The 23,795-nt window shown below is 41.3% G+C and overlaps 1 protein-coding gene and 1 long non-coding RNA gene across 2 annotated transcripts; both read right to left on the minus strand.

Moving 5' to 3' along the window:
* Positions 1-255: 255 nt before the first annotated feature.
* Prosbeta7 (proteasome subunit beta type-4) lies at positions 256-2,265 on the minus strand. The gene has a single exon (XM_022833593.2). The coding sequence runs from the start codon at positions 2,204-2,206 to the stop codon at positions 1,433-1,435; it is 774 nt and encodes a 257-aa protein (XP_022689328.1). The 5' UTR covers positions 2,207-2,265; the 3' UTR covers positions 256-1,432.
* Positions 2,266-18,081: 15,816 nt separating this feature from the next.
* LOC147753470 (uncharacterized) lies at positions 18,082-23,338 on the minus strand. The gene is made up of 2 exons (XR_015311148.1): positions 19,659-23,338; positions 18,082-19,296 (listed from the first exon to the last, which is right to left on the minus strand). It is a non-coding gene; the product is annotated as an uncharacterized LOC147753470 (long non-coding RNA).
* Between the last annotated feature and the right edge of the window lie 457 nt (positions 23,339-23,795).

Here is a 23,795-nt window from a genome sequence, read left to right on the forward strand (position 1 = left end):
AAAATACCACATATATTACGTAAACTCTGTGAATTAACAAAGCTTGTTTTAGATTACAAAAAATGTGTTTTTACTTAAGTGTGAGTAAAATATGGTTCCTTAGGTATTTGAGCTAATTATAGCTGTGCTTTTGATTCCATCCAGTCAAAGCGACCAGCCGCGCTGGCCGCTTTAGCGAAAAGCAATTCCCGATTTGCTTATAAGCCAAACTCTCATCCGACAACATATCAAGTAATACTAGGAAGAAACACAAGCTTTGTACAAGGCGAAATATTATATGGCTCACATGACGATTACTGAACTTGATGTGTATTTATTAACCGAAACTTTTTTAAAAATTACCAGAGTTTACCACTATGTCTATTTCCACTAATTCTTTTTATAATTTACGTTTTTTAAGGAAAAAAATTTGCGTACATGACGGTCATAGCAGTTTACTGTTTATGTGTCCCAGAAAGGACTGATATCAGTCCCTTCGGGAGGGAATATTCCCTACGCATAACAGTCGTAAAAACCCTAAGACTTGTGGCAACGTAAAATTCTTAATGAGCAGATACGATGAAGCTTACAGATTTTTCAAGCCTCTATTCATATTATTTAGCGTAAAATCTATATTGAAAATTAAAAGATTTTGCACAGTACGTGTAAATGTAGAAGTCAGAAATATCGTTATAAGTTACTGATAAACTAGAACGACCTATAAATTATTTAAATTATATAAACGAATTTTTATTTGTCCGCGTAAATAAAAAGTAGTAGTTTTCTAATTGTGGATATTCAGTTGGTAGCAATGATAAAACGAACTGTTGTTTGCTATTGTACAATATTAGATCATATATGTGAAATCCAGTTGACAGTGTCATTATTTTATCGCCGTACACGTGTGAATTGATTTATTTACTTCCATGCTGAACAATTGTTTTGGGAGTGGTAAAAAACAAGAGACATGTGGTAACACGATCAAATCCTAGATCAGATGAAGTCCCTATGTAACCGAATGAACCCTTCGATAAAGTATCTTAATACGTTCCTTCCAAACATTTTTTTTGCGCTCCAAGTAAAGCACTATGATGAGATGTCATCAACAGACATCTATCAAATATCGTTACCACACACATTATGAGGGTAACATGCACTTCAATAATACGCATCGTAAGTCTTACTACAGGCAAATTCAGCCAATCCTGTATGAGAATGGTAAGATAATGACAATATCTGATTTGTTTAGTCAGTTTCTTTTGGCTATAAATAGCACCAAAGCATTTATTATTAGTGTTATGTTCTCATCAAAGGTGAACTGTTTTTCCGCAAAAGCTCACATACATATTGCTTCGTATATCTTTCACTTATTCGTGCCACTAATTCGAATATCGTCCAGCGTTCATCGTTCGTTCGATCGTCAGCTATTTCATCAGCTGCATTTATTCAGTAATTAATACGTTCCCGATAGTGTGGCACATAACCAATCGCTGTCGATCATAAAAGGTCCTTCGATCGAGATTCCTTCGGCGGAGCAGACAGCAATCTGAAATTTGGGGTGTGACATTGTGTCACGGTAATAGAGGACTCTCAAAACACCTTTAACAACTTCGATAGCTTCTTGTTTGCTGAGCTTGCCCTTTTTTTTCTCGTATGCTTCAGCTAAATGACCGAGACCTAGATAGGTTCCAAAACCGGTGGCGTACACATGAGTCTCAAACGCTGATCCGAGTTTATCGACGTAGCCGAGATACGGCTTGCCATCCTGCATACCGGCAACAATGATGTTTGTCCACAGAGGGTCGAATTTGTTGCGTCGATTGTATAAAACTCGGGACAGCCACGAATGCAGTGACTTCGGCTTGAGCTGAAAGCCATCATGGTAACGATCTTCATCAATCACCTTGGCCTCAGTCAGTTTCTCGAGATACTGAAAGTCGGCATAGTCACCACTAACTGCCATAAGAGTAAACTGATTCACTTTTCTTATCCGCGGACAGTTTTCGAAGCGAAGCGTCTTTCCGAAGTAGGCACCAATATCGGCGGCGACCACAACACCCCCATCGTAGCAAATTCCCATGACGGATGCTCCAGTTACGGTGGGGTATGCAGATAGTGTACGGGGCGCACCCGAGTGCCCTGGTATAGACAGGGGCGTCGAAACCTTAGGATTGGTCATATCTTCCTCACAATGTCCCGCCGGGCCAGCGATTTGCATGGTCGCCATTTTGATGAGTTCTTATTTTCGTTGCCGGATGACGACAGACAGTTTTGTTTGCAGGATACCGACCACTATCTAGTGACTGTGTCGGATAGCCGATAAAACGAGTGGGAAAGGGAGAGACGGAGATGATTCTTACACGAAATGTGTCAGAGGCGCGAATCCGTAGACAGGCCAACCGAAACGAGATTGCGATAGAGCCAACATGGCTTTAGCGGTTGCCCCGCGCCAATTTTGCGGCATGACACGAAACACGCTTTCTCACAGACACGAACAGAGACCCGAAAAGGGTACGCGACTGGGATAGTGCTGTCTCCTTTACCATTCTTTTAGAATGCATCGTTAGTAGTAGGTGTAACCGTTAATCCGGTGAAAGCAATGGATTGGGTAGTTGTTGTCTGCCTGCCTGTTAGCCGCGACTCGTTGCATCCTCAGTTTTACTGAGACGAGCAGACACTCACAGACGGTCTACGTATTATAGCCGTGGGTGGTAGGGAGCGGGATAAAGAGTGAGTAGCAGACGCACCACCACCATTTTTCCATGGATACCTCAAATGTCTAGCAGGGCGAGACAGTTGTACACCGTTTAAGTGAGTGACTAGTTGTCTATATGTTGCTGACTTATTGCTCTAGTCAGTGGCCTTTGTTGAATTGTGATGGCAGTGCGCCTACGCACACATTCGTATAATTCTATGGGTCACGCGCATGCGCCCAGTTTGTACAAGCACAGTTTTCCGCTAAGTGGTTAGACGCTATTAATACACTGTATAACACTAGACTATATGTTCGTTCTATTATAGTTCAGTGGCGTTACATTGCATTATTTTGCCCTGGCAAGCATTGCATGATTTTTTATTGAAAGCCAACAAATGGTTCTAAACTACGCCGGCCGCGGAGCGTGGCGGTCTCAGCGGCAAAGTTTCATTGAAGCGCTCCAGAGGCACTTTTCAACCTTCACTACCACTGCCGCTTTAAGAGCTGTCGCTGTTTCTTAGTAGGCCAAATAACGAGGGTGCGGACAAACCAAAAGCATCCGAACAGAAGGCTTCGTGAGCGCAGACCGTCACATTCAGCCGGCGTAGCGAACAGATGCAGTGAAAACTGACATGCAATCGCTTCAGTCACAAAAGCATAAATGGCAACGGAGTGGAAAAGATGGAGTGTCTACTAGAATGGAAAAAAAATGAAGTAGAACGAAGAAAAGCTCAGTCACATTCGCTGCGGTGTTTTGGAAACCATTGCCAATATCAGCAAGAAAAACCATGCATCACTACAATCAACAACAAGTAGTGTGTTTAGATAGGGAATTTAGGCGATGCTCACGAAGAAACTTTAAATTATACCTATTTAAAAGAACAGTCAAGCGCTATAACTTTACCTATCGTTTCTAGCCACTCTTTGAGACTGGAAAGTTGACAGTCTCGAGGGAGAAACCTGATCGAATACGGGCTTCGCATGAGTAACTTAGACCAGCTAATTGAGTTTCGTGTATTATGACATAACATAATTAACGCTATAGAGACACAATAATACAAAATGCATGCCGTCTGGAAGACAAAAGCAAACGGCAGGAGGCCATTGTCCAACCTATAAGACATCTACGTATTTGTACGAGGTATACGCTGTGAAGAGCAAGGTCACGATGCTTCTAATAACTGCTAATATATGTTACATTTTCTGGGCCAAATCATCTCGTAGAGGCTAGATTGGCACAACAAATTTACTGAAACGCAAATTCTGGGTAGGAGACGACGTTCCAGCTCCATCAAATTGCCGTTTACGGAGAAAGCGGGCATTATAAAACACAATACCATGTGGTATAAAATTCTATAGATTTCAGACTGCGACGATGTAAATACGAATAAGAAGAGACACACAAAACGATTTAAAACGAGTGTTTTAAATATGCTCGTAAGGAGAACGATGCGATATCATGTGTGTTTTGAAGATATGATAATACTACATTTTCTATTGTTGACAAATTTGTTTCGATCATATAGTGGATTTACTTGCACTAGCACACTTTGTTCGGATACAGTTTTTATATTGATCCGTGTATATCGGTGTGTGCCGGTGTCAACAATGCTAGTAGTTAAGTTTTACCCGTATCCAAACTTTCCAAATCAGCTTTTGAGTGCTCTGATATACATAAGGTTAACGGTAAACTGAAGATAATTCTTTCCCACTCAAAGGAAAGCTATCAAGTAAGTTTCCATTTCCGCATACTCTGATCGTAAGAAGTGTATACAGAGAATGCGACAGGGGCCAAAAGTAGACTTACACTTTGAAACACTGTAAGCGAATTTATAATTCTACTAGTAATTATATTATGATTAGTAATAGTCTTTAGTAGTTATTTTTATTATAATTTTGTGAGTAATCTATATGTGACAAATATGATAAAGATGATAACAGTGTATATTTAGCGCTTCACATCGAGCACAGTCTTATGTTAGCACACGTAGTCAGTTTGACCTTTAGTACTGAATTTGCTTCTTTTATGTTGATTGTATGGCCAATTTGCCTGCCTCATCTCAAAACAACGACTATAACTCCACTTACTTCAAAGCTGTTATTTCCTCTGGCCTCACCACGTATCACAACAGAAAGAACAGCCGGCTATAGTCGACTGATAAAAACATGTTGGTCTATTTGTAAGCACGAATCTTTTATAGAATGAGAAAGCTGATGCGGTCTTTTTCACAGATGTAGAGACGTCTGCAATCACTGATCTGTTGTAAATTTCATTTAATTTGTCCAAATGACAGTTCGAGGTAAACAAACGTGGTGACGTGTCTAACAAAATTCACCGCCGATTAGCAAATCGTATAATAAGCTACTTTTAGTGAACAGCGACATTAATTTTTACTAAAATAGATGATAATCATTCATGCTTTTCAATTCTGCAAGAGCAATAGCCTTAATAAATGTTTATTCCTTTCCGTAAGGCCACGTTTGTAGGCGGAAGCTTTTCCTTGTTATATTATACAACTGTCATATGGACACTAGGGTACTGCACAATTCATGCCAATTATTAAAGTTATGTAATAGATTATAATCGTCATATTAGCGGGAAACTATAGTGTCAAATTGAATCTTCATAAGCTTTTAAAATATTTGATTAATTCTAAAATAAAATTGCTTGCTTCCTTTGTTTAGCCTGAACTGATAAGGATGCATTGCATTCTTTGACTCGTCACACCGATCTGATAAGATTATCTCGCTTTTAAGGTTAAATAATTATAATTGCATAATTATGACTACGACGAAAGAGGCTGGAACTAACACTACTATTTTTAAGCAAAAGAATACCAAAAGGAATGCAACAGCATGTTATCAAGACGGCGCAGCGCACGTCGGTGTACGGACCGTCTGACCAAACGAACCATGGCTGAAGGCCCGAAACGCGTAATGTCGACACGGCCAGCGGGTAGCGCCACTTTGGGATATTTCTAGAACAACAACGACGCCTTGATACTTTTTCGATAAGGTTCCTTTCCTTGAATCCTAAAATGTTGAATTAGAAGATGCTAAATAATAACGCATAGTGTCCCTAAAATGACCCTCATGCCTTCACTTTCTCTCTTTTACCTATTAAAATATTGTGTCTATTCACGTTTACCTAGTTCCTCCGTGGTAAGGGCTACAAGAAGACGCTTTAAAGTAATTACTACTAACATAAAGTGACCTATGTACGTAAACCAACTAAGTGTTGCCTTCGACAACGAGGTTTTTACTTACCAGAATACAATAAACATATGATTACTTACATCCTTGATAATTACTTCACAGCAAGGTCCTTGTCGTAAAATTACAGGCGACCAACTTAACGACGTGACTCGCAGAATGATCGTGTACATAGTTGTCTACATGGTTTCTAGCTCAAAAATAAAAAACTGGGAATAAATAACAATGTCAGTATGTCAGAGAAAAAAGGGAAAATATAATTAAAATGGTGGAATTTGTCCCACCTACCTTTTGGTAAAAACTGACATGCTACAGAAGTTCTACCGGAAGTACATACCTAACTTAACAAATTGGACTGTGATGTGACAGTAATGGCGGAGGCTGTAGTAAAGCTAATATCAGAGGCCTGTTTTGCCAAATAGAGCGTTCGACATCCTCCTTAGAATAATGTATCGTCCTTGCAAGGAATATGAATATAAAGCATGAGAGACACATATGGAATCTGGGTGGCTGGCGCGAGCGCGAGAAATTCATGACTTTTGTAGTAGTGTACGAAGAGGCTCCGCAGCCGAAAGCTTTGAGGCACTTCAGGCCGAAAACCAATGGTTGAGCACTGGAAGAAATCAACTAGCAATCTACTTTTTCGATGAAAAACCAGATAAACAGTGTTAAAGCTATTCGAACAAAATACCACGGTACAGCTCTAACCGGCAGTTTCTAACAGCCATTTCGAATAATGAATTACAGTTTAACACCGAGGAGACGTAAGGAAATAGCTTCAAATCGAAAAGTTTATCGACGTCACTCGTACATGGTGCTGCGTTTCGACGGAAATAAAATTACTATGTACCTATATATACACCAAATCAAAATAGTTCGGTTCAGGATAACGGTTCAGGAGATCTTATTGTTAGTTAAGAAATTAACTAAACTAATCTAATGCTTGACCGATGAAAATCGTTGCAAAAAAGAAAGGGAAATAGCTGTATCCCTTAAAGGGGTTTGCTGCAGCCACCCGTTGCGAAAGTCTATTGCAGTTGCCATTCTACGTTACATGCAATCTTTTTTTATTCTGTCTGTGTTTTCTCTGTGGTGCAAACGCTCGCCTCTATTCAACGCTTGAGGTAGCACTTGACTTCACGTCAACAATCGGCCATCTCCTTGCTACCAAGTACTCAGTTGACCGCACGCACATACGTCGTGACGCAGCCGCCATCCGTAGCGTTATGTGAACAATAAAAAATCGACGCTGTGCTAATTTTTCTCGAAGCTTTCAAGCAACTTAATCTGTCTTCGGCAATTTGTTTCAAAATATACTAATTATCGCTCAGAACACCACATGAACGAATTTCCAAATCGTTATTATATATGCATATGTGATGCGGAAAAACAAAATACGCGTTGACTTAATAACTGGATCTTTTGATTTTCGACAAATTAGGTTGTATACTCTTTCTACTGTCGGTCAGTGAGCTGATATTTCTTAGCAACATTTATTTTTTAACAATACTGTTAGACGATCCTTTGTTTTGAAAAGTGTTACGCAGCTATAGAGATACCGGAAAATGGGATAGATGCTTCTGGTGAAGATAAGTCTGTTCATTTGTGATTGCAGTCACACTATTATTAAATCGACACTAGTAAATTACTAGCCGCTTTTAACTACTGCATAACTGAAAGAGTCGACGCTATGATAGATATCAAATCACATCTTTTTATTTGGTTTTTGAAAACCGTACTGATATCATGCCTGACCTTGAGCTGTCCAGTCTACAATAGGCCTCGGACATTTATTTTCCCAGAGGAATGCAATTGTATGCATCGTAAATGACAGGTACTTTGGAACATTTTCGAAAAGATTATGACTACATTTCTAATCATACCCCTAAGAGGCACCGCCTAACAAACTTACGTATGATAACAGGTCGTTCTAAATCATGTTATTTCCACTATCCTACAGTTGAAAAGAATCATCTGGCTTCCGAATAAATTGTAGAAAATCGGTACTAAATAATGCGCATTTAGGTGCAGGTAGAATTTTAGATTAACTATTTTTGTCTGGATGCAGGTTTTCAGTCGCCGATGTCGCTATTTTTTAACCTATCATTTAGAAAAAAAAATGCTGTCTAATAAATAACGAACATTCTTCTTCTCCAGCACAGATCGGCTTCTTTGATATTTTTACCCTGTACTGACTTTTCAATCTTAGTAGCCCCTTTAGCTTTTTACTAACATCAGTGGCACATAACGGGACGGTTCGACGAGCGGCGCGGCTATCAGTTGACTGCCCATAAACAGATGGACATATCTTAGGTTTACCACTGATGGCTCTCGGATTCATTAGTCAGCCAAGTGTGATCACAGTCCACGCAAGCGTTTGTAGTCTGCTTCTATGGGTTGTAGTTGCAAAATATATCTCCAGTCGGTCGGCCGTTAATCAGCAACTAGCACTTTTACGTGACGAATGGGAAACTAAGTAGCACTTTTCGGTGCTGTCAGCGGCTCGAGGAATGGGCAGACGAGGCAGTACAAACACTTCGAGGGTTCACGAGTCACAACAAAAAAAAAAAAAACGTAAATAAATATCATTTCCATATTATATTATGGACATACGGAGGCAGGGTAACGCAATAGCCATTGAAAATGGACGTTTTAGCGGCTACCCGTTAACTAAAATTGGCAACCGACAGCGTCTGTCGACGATGATGATTACTGCGAGGACTTCGCACCGAATCCCTTCTTCTACTGTAAGCCGAAGACACACGAACGAATAGCAGCGCTACTGCCGAACGAACAAATCGTCTAAGAGACACGACCATATAATCTACAGCACTGCAAACAAACATATAGCCTGCTTGCCTAGCCAAGAAATAGCTAGAGCCATTTAATAACTATTTCGTTCGTACTTCCCTATTTCTCTTTGGTCTTTCCATAGGTTAAATAAGGATGACCCAAAAACGATATCGTACAATTTCTAATTTTGCGACGATCGCAAAATTGAACTTTCTACAGACGGCCACTGTCTACGCGGGACACACTCAGAATATTATAGTTTCAATAGCGCAAATAGCAAACCGCCATTACAATTAAATACATATCTTACCCTAATTATACACTGTATCACTATGACGATGACTAACCTCGTTGAAAAGACGCCAGCAACGAAAATAACGGCTGGCGATAGTAGAAACGGATCACTGCTGAAAACGTCACCCGTTCACCAACTATAGGAGCCGCTCTAGAGCTCGAAAGGATCACAGAGAATTTATGATACGTTCTGCCCCTCTTTTTCTTTCATTCTCGCTAGTCCTATATAGGACTATTTGTTCTTCTTTATTCTTGTCATCGTAGTAATGACTAAAACACTTGCAAAAGAGCCAACACGAGTAAATTAAAGTTAGGTCGGCTATTACTGGACGAAGACCAAGATTCAATTATTAAATAGTGTTAGTCAAAGTGATGGCAATCCTTGCAAGCGCAAGGTCTCGCTAACTAAGCCGATAGCGACTTGAAAATGGCCTGTGAACTCTATAAAGCTCGAAGGACCGAAGGCAACGGTACAACCCTGAACATTTTAGAAGGACGAGAATCCGTTTATTTCAGACCCAGCCACTCCGGACACAAGTCGTTTCGCTCAAAACAGTCCTAGAAATTGTCTCTGTTGTCGTTGCTATTTTTTACGTTGCCTTCTTCATTTCCACTCTGAAGACGAATGCGGTCAAACTTTATCCAGTAACATCTTTAGTTGATAGGAATGAACAGTAGACAGTATCGAGGACGCATGCTTGACAAGATGCCTTCGAACCTTGCAGTTGACGCAATAAAAATATGGTCAATAGCAGCAGCAGTCACAACAACAAACAAGTGATTGCTACAGTGGCAGCATTGCCAGCGATGAAAAATCATCGTCTCTATTTTGCGGCCAGTATAGAGGTTATCCTTTAGCAGATCCGCGGTCCTTTGCTTGTATGTATGCAGGTATGTTTTCCCGCTAAACCCCATCAATGCCCCATCTGGCAACGCTGTTCCTGATAAGGCATAGATACTCGAAAGCGTTTCTACACACGCAACTAAAAATACACACAGGAATCAGCGGGTTTCATTAGGTTGATTTAACGTATTCTGACTGATGTCGAAGCAATTCGTGTGTATTCTTTCTCAGCGGCGTTGCCATTGTCACCTTAACTATATTTGCTGCGTTTGCCGCTGTTCAGCTATGACATAAGGTAGCCGTTGAATTAGCCGCGCAAGGAGTACTTGCAGCCAAAAGGGTAAGAACGATAATGGTGCTGGCCGCATTTAGGATTCAGATGAGCTGAACGTACGTGTTTGGAATGATATCTCGAATAGTAAAAAATGCTCTCCTATACAAGAGCTTTTCATTTTTTTTGGTTGTATAGAAGAGCAAAGTGTTACAAATTCGAATATGTGTATTGGTCATAAGACATACAGCCTATATCTACTTCAGCTAGTGAACTATAATATACACATATATTGATATTAAAATTGACCTGTAAGGTGAAGATCCATGCAGCTTTTAAACAGCAAAAAACTATTTTTGCATGACACTAAATCTAATTGAAGATCATTTCTACTTTAGCATTATTCAATTCGTTCTTATTTAATATATATAAGAACATGTACACAGTTCACTCAGGCAAAAATTTCGAGGTATGAGTGTAAACATAATTATTTCGTTTAATTGTCTACTACATTGCGAGGTTTAAGAAACTGAGCGAGCTTTTCCAACGGCTTGCACTAGCTTGTGCGGAAGCGCCGATAAATATAATTTTCGTAGGCAGCTTTGTTTTATTTAAAGAAAAATTACACCGTATTTTTTTCGGCTGCTGGCTGACCAGCATTTTTTTAGAATCAAAACTTCGACGGAATCATTGCTAGCCTGCAGATTAGAACCCTTTCGCTTTCGGACTTTCGAATTTCTCTATAGTTTCTAGAAGCCTTCCATTAAGCGCCGTGGGTATAGATTTTCGCTGAGCCCAAATATTATTATAGCACTTTTACTTCTTCAACTATTCCATCGATAATAACCGAATAATATATAAAAATTCCCATGCCTTTTATTTGGCTATACATCGAATGAGAGTTAACGACTAAAATAGCGGAATTCCCTGAAGACTGACATGTATTCGTGCCTGATTGCGTTACGATGGCTAGACTGATCATTAACATGGCCAACTAAATGTTTCTTTGATAACAGAATTGGCCGTTATCTACGAACCCGTTCGAGTGTACATATCATGTCTACTCGTAATAAACACAGCTTCCCGTGGAATACACGAACCTCTGCATCCACACGCCTGTACTACAGGCTGCTTCCATATGGGTATTGTTGTTGTGGCTGCTGCTGTCAAGAGTGAGACAATAAAATATCTACGTTTCCCCATTTTTTATATCTAGCGTCTGAATCTCATAACGACTAATGGCTGCAGGGCTGTTGCTATTTGTCGTTATTGCCGCTGTTTTTGTCATCGTTAAGCAACAACATGTTTCCATTAGCAACCAGTTCTAGGTGACTACACAGCCAGCACCATTTCTGCCGCAGCCATCACTATCACCAGCATCACGATAACATCGGCCATCATCATCATCTGCCGCAGCAGCAGGTGGGGCTCGTAGGCAATGTCAGGTACGTAGCTTTTGCCGTCGCAGACTGTAAACGCGGCCTGGGTGAGCTATAAAATTATTGTATACTAGCGCCCCGCTAGTGGTCCGCAGCAGTCTATACGAGCTCAACTGAAGTTCCCTGAGTGAGAGAAGCAGACAAAGAAGAAGTGACTGACTTGCACATTACGCGGCTGTCACGACGCACGCAGCAGCCAGCGGTGCCTAGCGGTGGTCATAGATACAGCCGCAGAAACGAACCGCAGTACAGCCACTATTGCTATTACAACTATTCACAAATGCACTGATGATTGTGGTGCTGCTACTGCCGCCGCCACTACTACATTTGTTGTTGTTGTTGTTGTACCAGCAGGAGTAGGATCTGCAGTTAACAGTTGTTGTTCGATGCGCACGCGGCGTAGCTCGAAACCGGAAACTTGGCGTGCAGACAGCTGCGATAGCCGTCGTAACGGTTGCAACAGCGGGGAATTCGGAGCTTGACCGGGATCCATAGTCGTCGTCGTCGTCGTAATAGTCACCATTATTGTCGATGCCGCACACATTCATGGATGGCCCCATACTTTTTCGAAAAATGAAAAGTCTAAGCAAATAGTACAGCACGGCAATGTGCGACGTGTGTTCACAAGTGTTGCGTCGTCGTCATTCTCCTATCGAGTAGCAGCGATGAAAGCGATGTTTGCAGCAGATCTACACACAACGGAGACGAATACGAGAAGACATCGCTGCAAAGACACATGCACACACTTGTACTAAACTACACTGTACAAATACGTATCGAGAGAGAGAAACAATAGTCGAAAAGACCTCTGCTTAAAACAAGCGTGGTCACCGTCGTCGGCTGGATCCGTTGGAATAAAACGTACGACATAAGCAAGGCAACGACAAACGCGCTAAACAATATAACATGCGCAGGTCGACAAGTCGACGAGCTGACTAAAGCAGTACTGGGTACCGATATAGGTACGGGTATTGTCGGGATTAAAATGAGTATAACGATTATACTCCTGGGGATAGTAGACAAAGGCAATCAGGGACAGTGTACCTGGAGATTCCAAAACTGTCAGCTTTTGGAGGAATAGCAACTCGTGGCAGACGTAATGACGCTAGGGTGACAAGCGGATAGTACTTATATATATGCTCATATTGTACGCATATTATATAAAAAATAACCATTATGCAAGCAGTAGCGCTTTAAAAATATTAATCTCTCGGTTAAAATAAAATGCTTCCATAGTGCACTTTCAGCGCCTCGTGGACACGCTTGCATTGACACGAGGCGTCATTGCTTGAGGTGTAGCGAGAAAAAAGGTCGTGAAAAGGTTGAATCCGATAGTACCGTTTTCTTTGCGGGTCCCCTTGAGAACCAAGTAACACAGAGGAAAACCTTTTCATTCAAATCTTTTCGAAAGGTTAGCGTCTATCGGGGCACGCTTCCAAACGGCCCACTTTACTATGAAAAAAAATTGATGTCTTATTTGAGGAAAAAGTATTTGCGTCAACCAGTTTTCGGTATACTAAAACTACGCGTGGTAACATGTGTTTCTGCTGGGCTGACCAACCCAATTTTTTTGATTTCTTAGACAGCAGTTAAAACTAATACACCTTTAGGCTCTTTTGTTTGGAAAGACCGTATATTCCTGCATGCCAATATGGAACTTTAATTTGGGAAACTATATCTTTAGGGTAAGTCACGAATTTTTTGTCGAAGTATTTTATTATATTGTCGAAGGCGTCAAATGAACTTGAATACAGCGAAACCTCTTGTTTTATTAACATCTATATGGATTTTTAAGTTGCTTAAGGCCTGTTGTCTTTGAGACCTAAACGCTTACAAGCCTCCGATGCTTATCTTTCATACGGCACTAATATACCTAATAAAGTTTATGAATAGAGACAGATATATTGATCGAATTAGTGATTGTCTAATTTGCATCATCGGTTCTGCATTTTTTCTTGTAAATCTCTGTTGTATATACTAATGTGTCAACGTCTTTCGTACACGAAGGTGATCTAATCTTTGGAGATGTACTAGGCGTGCAAGGTTAGTGCAAGGCACGACTGTGCCGCTTGGAAGAAGTTAAGCGAAAATGGACTAGTGCTGCATTTGTGAGCAAGCTTTTTCACGTGGGGAGAAAGTCACTAGTTGAGTTTTGCTATTATAAGAGATCTAGGAAAAATTAATAAAAAAAGAAAATAAGTCAGTCACTTATTTATACCTTGAGGTGTCGATAGTTCAGTCAGCTTTTAAAGTTATCGAGACGCAAGCCTAACTACCACCATTTTTTTCGTGTTATCTACTATTATAATAATTAGTTTATAATAAGTTCGAAAATGCTCCGCGGTTATAACTTTCTGGCGTCATTATGTTTGGCTAAGAGAGAATTTATCTTCTATTTCCGTCGATTTCAATAAGATAAAATTCGCTAGAATTTTTCTTTTATCGTAACTTTCATTCTAGTGAAACCATTGACAATTACTTTAGCGCAGTTAACTTTGATAGACTAGAACAACTTGATCAGGCTTGAATGATGACACGCATCGGCAAAAAACAAAATGTTAGAGAACACACCAAGAATAGTTAAGAAAGAACAAAATAACTAATAAAGCTTCATATATAGAAGCCTTTTGACTTCAATAAAGAAATAAGTTGATTTCCAATACTTGCTTACGGAGCCCTTTGGTAATATGATGATAGTAATAATTCCGCGAAGGAAGTGGCCGTGAGACGACCATTTATAATTCTGACGGATCAAGCCCGAGTCTGAACTATGTCAAAAAAAAAAACGCAGAATTTGGCATAACATAGTACGTTGTCAGCTCGCTTGCGTTAAAAATACGTTATTTATAAAGAAGCGCGTAAAACCACACCAACGAATATTTCTGCTCTTGAGCCATAAATATGGATGTCTATGACTTAGTGAACCTGACTGTCTATTAGCCCACAAAATGTTAGGCACCCCGTTCAGAGTCCGCTATTTTTCTGAGCGGCAGTCCCTTTCATTTGAGCCACTTCTTGCTAGCTTTTCGCAACACTCTTTGCGGTTATCTTTCAATATTCAGCTTGTGCTTCAACATGTATCAAATGTTTTGAAAATTTTCTAATATACGTTGAAATAGATAAAAGCAAATTAAAGCTGTTTACCGTCGTGAGACAAAGAGCTCTCAGGGTCGGTCATGTCTGCAATGTCCTAAAAGCTGTAAACAAGCGAGAGACACAAGGCCGTCTGGACCGCAGAAATCTAAGGAGTTTGTTCAGCGAATAACTTCAAAGCGGGCCGCAGTTTATCTGAACATTATTCCGCAAGAGTACATGGGGGCATAGGCAGAATGAAATTAAAAATTAACGTATATATATTTATATATCTATATAAAGCTTGCCAGAGCTACTTAAGGGATCGAGAAAACTTTTAACGTATCCACCATCAATGAACGAAATGCGATACATGTATATTTTTACCTACCTGAACAAACGTATTAAGCATTACTTTTGTTGGTTATGCCATCAAATTATAGTGAATTTTAAAGTAAGGATATCGTTCAATATAGAGAGTTAATGCTCAGCGATTAGGTTGGTATTTTTCAAAAGTGTGAACGCTTATGAAGACCATCAAAGATATATGAAAGCACTGGCCTTTGACAAAATGACAGTCTATAATTAGTGCAATCAATTTGGAAAAACGAGCTCTGATAAAGAACTTTCTTTGTTTACGGCGATAATGCCTTCAAACGGTTTTTGCTGGTAATAGTTACTAGCAGTATGTACACTCTACGTATTTTCTCTACTCGTCAGTGCTAAAAACGTACTTCTGAAAATAACGGTTAACCTATCATAATAAATTAATGGATGGAAATATCTTTCTTAAACGACAGCAAAAATACCAATAAATAAACTGGCAAACAATGCAGTAAAATCAAAGACAAAGGGCAACCGGAATATATTGAAAATTAAAAAAAAAAGACTTTACGGTTGTCACCTACAGACATTTCTTCAAATATGTAGACACAATAGCAATAGCATTAAAAATTGTCCATTATCTAATTTCGTTAGTAGGACACTTCAAATAGCGTATGTATACAATATCATAATATATATATATATATATATATATGTATAAGGACTTACCTGTGTTGCGAGCGGTTACTTGAAGTCGTTGTTTCGAGCTGGCTTCATTCTTTCGCTGCTAGCGGTATCCTGCATGAGAGGTTGTTACAAATAAAACCTCGTTAAAAAGCGCAATGTCTACATATACATTTGTCGTTCTGTATGATCATATTGGAATTTTTGCTGTACATTATGGGGATGTGAGAAGGTGTCACCCGACTAAAGACTAGCCTGAATGCTAATTGTAGAATGCGCCGAACTGAGATACTGTAAAACTTATTCTCGATGTCTACATAAAATGTCGAACGCCTCAGCTAATTTGCTGGAACTGTCCTTGGCTGCAATCCTTGGGCTACAAGTCAAAGTAAAATCTTCACAAGAAACGCGACCTTATTCATAGAATACATTCGAATACGTTGACATTCACTGATTTCGCTGCCGGTAGCTAGCTCATACCCGGGCCACCCTGCCTTTGAATGAATTATCTTATTATCTTCCTCGTGTTTTCCCCTTCAATCTTTTCCTTTTTGTTGAATATTGTTACCATCACCACCTGCCCGACGATGCCTCTACGCAGATTGGCTCCTTCTCATAGAAAAGCTAACCCACTGCTTTTTTATTCGTAGCATTTGTACAGCTTGATGTGTATATCAGCATATTGTATGTATATACATTTATGTTATCTGAAGCAAATCCATAGCACCGCAAAGTGCAGTCAGCAACAAAGTAGCTGGCTCTGATTATTACTGGAAATAATGTCGATTCTCTTCTGCAGACCCCCACCGGGGCTGTTGTATCACTTTGCCGCATGCTGCCTTCCAACTAGCGTTACTGGAGTTGCTCTTATTTTTCGTTAGTTGCTATGGCAGCATATTTCCAGCATGGTAGACTTCCCGATAAGATCAGCTTTTACCTTGTTCTTGGTGGTTCCGTTGGGTTCGCTCACATACGCACCAGAACAACACTGGAGCAGAAGACATTGGAGCAGACTGCCAACAGTGCACGCCACAGCTAGCGAGCTTTCCCTATCGAGAGAACTTGCATTGTTGCGGTTGGCTTCTGATCTAAAGCATCCGCCACCATCAGCGGCGGAGACGACACGGCCAGAATCGATTGGGTAGCATCATCATCAACAACAGCAGGAATCGGAATTTATAGAGGCGGCAACAACGCGGCGCATCGCTCGGCAACCCGAGTGTACGGTCATCGTGTATCGCTTTGGCAGTAATGCCGCCGGCTTTGTCGCCGTTGGAATACTAACGCTATAATGGCACCGTAAAGATGCACGATAATTTCGAAAAAGAAAGAGTGACCGAACGCACTGCAGCTGCAGCATGCTGTCTCTAAATCAGGCAGGACATTAGCTGATCTAGTAACTTCGGAGGGCCTCAGCGGGCCCTAAACGAATTTGAATATATTTAAATGGGAACCCTACCTAGCTCTTTCACTATTCCGACACTTCGATATGTTATTATGGCTATTTTTATTGAGATCGAATATCAAAAAGCACTGTAGACCAGCTGTTGCTTGTGAGTAGTCACGGAACGTGAAAACATCAAGTTATCTTATTGCATCGTATGTTCATCGCGTTGTGCCATCATGTGGTAATCGCGAAAAAGCTCTTCGCATATTGACGATTATTATCGGGAACAGCGTTAGGTATGGCAATGTGCGAGCGCTCATTGATTCTTTCAGGGCCGTTTTAGGATGTATCAGTCTTAGTTAACTCTTGTTTTATCCAAAAGTAGATATGACGTTCACATGAACAATGGCACAGTATAATTCGATCAGAATAGAGGAAAGTTCAAGTTGTTTCTTGCTAGCTCAGCTATCTCGCTGGAGACCTCTGTTGTAGGAGTACGCGAGATTTATGGCTGGAAGACTCCAAGTAACTCGAAAATGGTATCGGAACCTTTTACAAAAAACGTGTACTTGAAATCTTGTGCCAAAGAGAGATTAGCGTCTTTCTTGACTGCCTTCTACTGTTCCTGTTAGTTATTGTTTCACTCAAAGAGATTTTGGCAGACGCACAATATATTGTTTTCTAACCCGCACGGACAGAACACCAAGGTTTGCTGGACGGATTTAAAGGACAGACGATTTGTGAATTGTGTGCGCTTTATTATTGAATGTACCGTCACGTCAGTTTACGTGACGGCAGACAGAGTTACAGCACGTACTGTTAAGATTACCGGCTGTTAAATAACCGCTATCATTCCACCCCAGCCCCAATTATGAGGCGTTACAGTGCTCATCTGATTAATCCTAGTGGATAACACGAATGTAGCATATATATTTAACCCCACGCGGAAGAGTCGGCAATTACCTACATGGTAACTGCTGGCTGATAAAACCTTACCATATCCTATGATGTTTTAAAGAAATGTGCCCATAAAGCGCATGAAGTATTTTACCGGCTCTTTTTTCAACATCACTTGCATATACATCATTTTTGCCAATAGTTGTTTGCCGAGTTTATATAAATGAATCGTATAGAATTGTGGCTTCTGTATTAATTACGCCGGTACACAAAAGGACAAATCGACTGCTATAGCCTGACTAATATATACCTTCATGAATAATTTTTGGCGCAGTGCATAGAATACGACTATGTTCACTTAAAAAACGTTTTGTGATTTGTAACGTTGATCGAACTCTCTCGAGCATTTCTATCAAAATGCCAAACGAAAAATAGACTCCACTCAACCCATGATACGTTCGTTCTAGGGTGGCTCTGGAAATGCAATTATTAAAGTATCGTATGTTTCGGGCCACTTGCTGCAAGATTGTCATGATTTCAATATGTTAACGTTGCAAGCGAAAAGATATAAGCGTGTGCATGATTCCTTACTACAAATATGGAAATTCATCTCATTGCTGGCGTTCACTGACGACGTAGACCAACCATTGTCACTTTTACTGTTAATGCGTTTAGTAATACTACCCGGCAATCGGAAACTGTTAACTTTAATTAGCATGTACCGTAATATGTCATTACTTTACGGTATCATTGATAATACGAGATTTTTTCAGCTACAACAATCTAGCCAGCTTTCGTATAACACACTAATACTTTAGTTAGTGCACCGTATTCTAATGTTTCGTTTTTTCTTAAATAGGGTATATCCGACTAAATGGGTTCATCTGGCCCACTGTTTGCTTTGAGAATACATGGCACCTGATAATTCATTTGCGATTGCTTGAAAATTGCGATGTCCATTTGCTTTAGTTGTATATAACACTTTTCTATGTATAATTAAAGACAGATAACCTTGTCAGTGTGTACATGCAACAATCTGTGTCTCTGGATGTGCAGGTATGTGCGTTTTTGTGGACTCTTGAACGTTCCACTGCGTGCCCATCACTTCAGCCACACCTCTTTTACCGTCGATGTAATAGCAGGCAAGCTGTCACTATATATAACGTCACACTGTTGTCACACCTTTGCTATTCTCTATGCTTCACACATTTTTGCTTTTTTCTAGTAGAGACAACCTTTACGGCGTCTAGCTGCCCCCTGAACGGCCTCATTGTGTTTGCCGCTGACCACTCCAAGAGAAGGGATGCTGAAGTATCCATTGGGAGTGTCGGTCCATTATGATCATACAGACGATACGAACATTCTCGTCGCCATGCGATTAGGATAGGTCACGTATTGATGTACCTGATATGCCGACAAGGCAAAACAGATAAAGCGGAGTTACAAGAGGAAGGCTGTTACATGGACAGTCTATCTATGAGTATATGATGCACGGCACACTTCGTTGTTTTCCATCTCTGTGAATATTCAATAAAGCTTTTTAAAAAGAGTTTTCTTTTAATATGAGCCAGCGCCGTAGCACTCAGTCAACGGCACGATACTCTCACGTCAATGACGTCTCTCTCTCTCTCCGTTTCTGCTCCCTTCCGTTTTTAATCGATCAATCTTGTGAATAAAAGATAGCAACGAGATAATTAACAATGAATAATGAACAACCATAAAGCATAGAGGTAAACACAAGCACGTATCAGCTGGCGGTAAGTTACCTGTCAGAGAATACTAGTATCCTTTAGCAATGATTCAATATGCATGCGGGTTTCAAAAATTAAGTTCCGAAACGTGTTTTGACCCTATTCGCACCGTTAACGTTTTATCAGAGCGTTTCTTCTGCCGTATCAACTTGCTGAGTACACATACACAGCTATTCATACATACACTCGTTTGCTCCCCCGTATTCTCTTCTACTTGGGTTTTTTATTCTCCGTCTCGTTGGGTCCGTACGAAACGTTATGAAATGTATCAGTCGTAACAACGATTCTTCTTGCTGGCTGAGCGTCGAGCAACAGATATTACACACACTCTGGCTATATAGTATGTACACAGTTCAGGCTAGTGCTAATGCTTGACGGTAGCCTTTACGTTCACAAGGTCTGGGTGACGTCTAGTAGGGCGGGCTAAAACGGCGAGCGGTTCGAATTGGAACCAACAAGCAATCAATGCCATCGATGTCGGCCTATACCGTATGTCCTGAACCGTAGACCGCCGCACAACTCTGAAGAACCTAAATACACCAAAAACAACTCAACCTGGTATGATAGTACCAATGATATACACACATATCGAACAGATTATCACATAGGACGCAGAATGCTCGGATCAACGGCGGGCTTACCAAGGTGAATTTTCGTTAGTGCCACTATTCCGGTATGTTATGATGATCACTGCTGACTACTGCCACCGCTATAGATCTATCCTGGGATCATTACAGGTTGTCGCATGTATTACTATGTTACTACGAGCAGTGCTGTAGCTGGCTATGATGTGTTGATGGTATTTTTTGTTTGTTCGCCTGTCGTCTGTCCGCCCGTCTGTGTGTCCGGCGGTCCAGCAGTCGATAGGTACGGGCTACAACGCGCTGGAAGACGGTGGGACGCAGATCAACGAAAAGAGCCACAACTCGGAGAGAGTAACAGTGGTAATACTACCGCTGGTCGTCGTGGTGGTGATGGTAGTTAGCAGCAGTAGCGCCAGCAACGCCGGCGTTGTGTTTACGGTCGTGGAACCGGCAGCGAACACGGTGCGGTAACGGCGGGCTGCGACCGCTTCTGCAGCCACTCACTCCGTTCACCGACAACACCAGTGGCAGAAGCGAACGAGCCCCAATAGCAAGCGGCGACAACGAAGGCAGAAAAGCATTAGTGACGAATAGCTGCTATGTCTACTCATGCTGTTGCAACGGAACCGCTAGCATCAGGATGCGAAGGAGAACAAGAACAAACCGTGCTGTGCTATGCTGTTCAAGTGCCACCGAAACGCCAGACAACCAAGTTGAACACCAGCTGCTGCTACCTCTTCATTTATTGCTGCTGCTGCTAGTGTGGCCGCAGAACGTCAGTAGCTGCTGTCCTGTCCTTTACTTGACTGCCTGCACCGTTCCCTCCCGCACACGCGACGTGTGCACAGAGCCAAGAGCGGCGCACATACAGACAAACAGACAGCCACTGCCAGAACAAAAAAGGACTGGCGTACTTCTCTTCTGCCCTGCCGCTGCCCCCGCTGACGGCGTAGCCGCTACTGCAGTTTCTATTGCTGTTTCGCTAGCCCTCTTTCCTGTTGTTTTCTACCTGCCTGCTTATCTGCCTTCATCGCTCTGACAACGGTTTTTCCGCACTAGCTAACTCATTCGCTAGTGTTCGCCGTTGTCTGTCGCCATTGTCGCTACCGTGATCCACAGTCAACAGTATCGCTTTTGCCGCGGTACTCGTTTCGATACCCATCATTGTAGCCCGCACCGCGGTTAAAGGCAACACCGATGCCGGCTGCTAGACTGCCTGGCTCAAATAGACGCCCATGGAACTATTGGAGCGTCGCTGAAAGCCTGAACGTCGTTCTCAGTGTTGTCATGGACGCTAGGCAACGCTCAGCGCAACGCCAGCCAGCCATCGTGCCGCAAAGTGCAGTGCGCCACACATTCACTCACTCTCACACCGCAGCCGAAGACAAACACCGTCACCAAATCCAGAGCTGAAGCCAGCAAACAGCGGAACACACCACTCACTGCTCATTACGGGTGTGCCACTGAGGACCAACCGCGTCGAGCCACGCTCACTCGACTTCACGCTTCGTGAGTCGCGGTCGACGGAGCGGCAGACCAACCGACCGACCTTCTGCTCGTGCCGTTGCACTGCCGCTAGTAAAAACAGCAGCAGCTCGAACGACTGCCAGACTCTGGTTCAGCAAACGTCAAGCAAAAGAACGGAGATGGAGCTACTACACCGACACCACGAACTAAACAAGCAACTTCCGAGCATACGGCTATAACTATACCACTGCTGATAACAGCAGCTTTAGCAACAGCAGCAACAGTAAAAGTGGCAACATCCCAGTGCTTAAAAGGTTGCCTGCCCAGCTGCAGGCTGATTTACTGCTGCTGCACTAACTTGGGTGGAGGAGTTTACCTTCGAAGCGCACCGTGCTGGCACCTGATGCTCGGACGACCGATAACAGTGAAGTTCCTCCTTTCTCCCTTATATTTGACGGGTATTGAACAGACGGTAGCAGACACTGAAACATGGTCGAATTTGGTTCCCCTACAGTCTGAATGCTGAAAGCGATACTAGTGATATACCCGTACAACATATTAGTTCATAGTTCTGCAATTCGTTCAGGATGATTTTAATGTGCAAGGTGGGAACCTACAAATCAGTAAACTTATAACTAGCTACCTACACTACATACTCTTACAGCCTAATACGACTATATCTAACGCTTAACTAATTAAGCATTATACATTGCATACCTCATGTTTAAATCAGGGACCAGCCTCGTAGATGGGTCGACAGGGAATTCCCAATACTGACAATAATTTGACTTACTACTTACCGTCACTTAGCTATTCCAGCCCACACCGAATTAGGTCTAGGATAGGAAACACCTCTCGTGCATCTAATTTTGGTACTATAATAGTTTTTTTATATTGTATTATTAACAGCTCGTATAATATATATGAAATCAGCGCGATGACATTTGCATATGCGAATCCTATAATATATATGAAATCAGCGCGATGACATTTGCATATGCGAATCCTATAATATATATGAAATCAGCGCGATGACATTTGCATATGCGAATCCTGCTAGGGGCCATATGAATCTACACAAGTCAGCAATTTCGATTAATTACTTAAGCGCGATCATTTCACACTTCTCCTTGGGTCTTTTAGGGGTCGAGATGTCTGGTAAGAGGAGGAAAAACGCCAATAATGCTGGCCAGAATGACAAATATGAAGGATCCGTCGCTATGCGACTGAAGACACGCACCTCATGACTTTCCTAACGGTGTCCTAAAAGTTATAATAAGACCGCCTCAAAGGTTTCCTTATATAAAATAATTTTAAGCCCTCTTAGATGACAACCTTAAAACGTGCCCAAAATATCGAATATCTAATATAGGCATGAATAAAAAAAACTTTGGAGTAGCATATACGCCTCAAGGATTTCACAATCCAGGACTGCAAATGTTGATATTCAGAACAGGCTTTTTTATCACTGAATTTTCAACAAATAATAAAAAAATGTTCAGAAACGTGGAAAAGTCCGCTGGATCAGCGGCTCTGTCGTTTGCCCGCCAATTTATAAATCCGTACATAGATATATATGTATATACAGTAGAATCCGCTTTTGTGCAATGTGGTTTCTCTTTTAGATTTATAATTTGACCAATCGGAAAGTAATTGCTGGTAACGTTGAAGTTTTTCTATGCAAATATTATCGTTACACATTTGGTTTGAAACTCAGCATATCCTTTCTCTTAACTTGAACCGTACATTGGTTGTTGCACTATTTATATTTTAGCTAAATACGTTCTGTCTCCAACCAAAGCGTGGTTCTAAGTAAGTGCATATCTCACCCAGCGGCTTTCTATATTACTTCCTTACTGGTGAGCGTGCAGCTAAAATAACGAGGATTCAGCAAGGCACCATGTGACGACGTCTGCTAACATTTCAACGCCGAAAATCTCAACCTAAATCTCACTTTACGCATTAGATGGCCGTTAAAAGCGAATGTCGATGAACTGCAGGCTTCAGTGAATAAGTATTCGTCTTAGGTTTATAAGCATGAATCCGAAGAGATCAGGGAAGGGTGAACTCAGTGAGAGGGCCATTGCCTACGACAGTACTA

This window comes from Varroa jacobsoni, unplaced genomic scaffold (genome assembly GCF_002532875.2).
Source record: "Varroa jacobsoni isolate VJ856 unplaced genomic scaffold, vjacob_1.0 scaffold_464, whole genome shotgun sequence".
In the NCBI taxonomy this organism is placed as follows: Eukaryota; Metazoa; Arthropoda; class Arachnida; order Mesostigmata; family Varroidae; genus Varroa; species Varroa jacobsoni.

Excerpts from the sequence above, each read along its gene's own strand:
- Prosbeta7 (XM_022833593.2), bottom strand. The coding sequence starts at position 2,206 with ATGGCGACCATGCAAATCGCTGGCCCGGCGGGACATTGTGAGGAAGAT.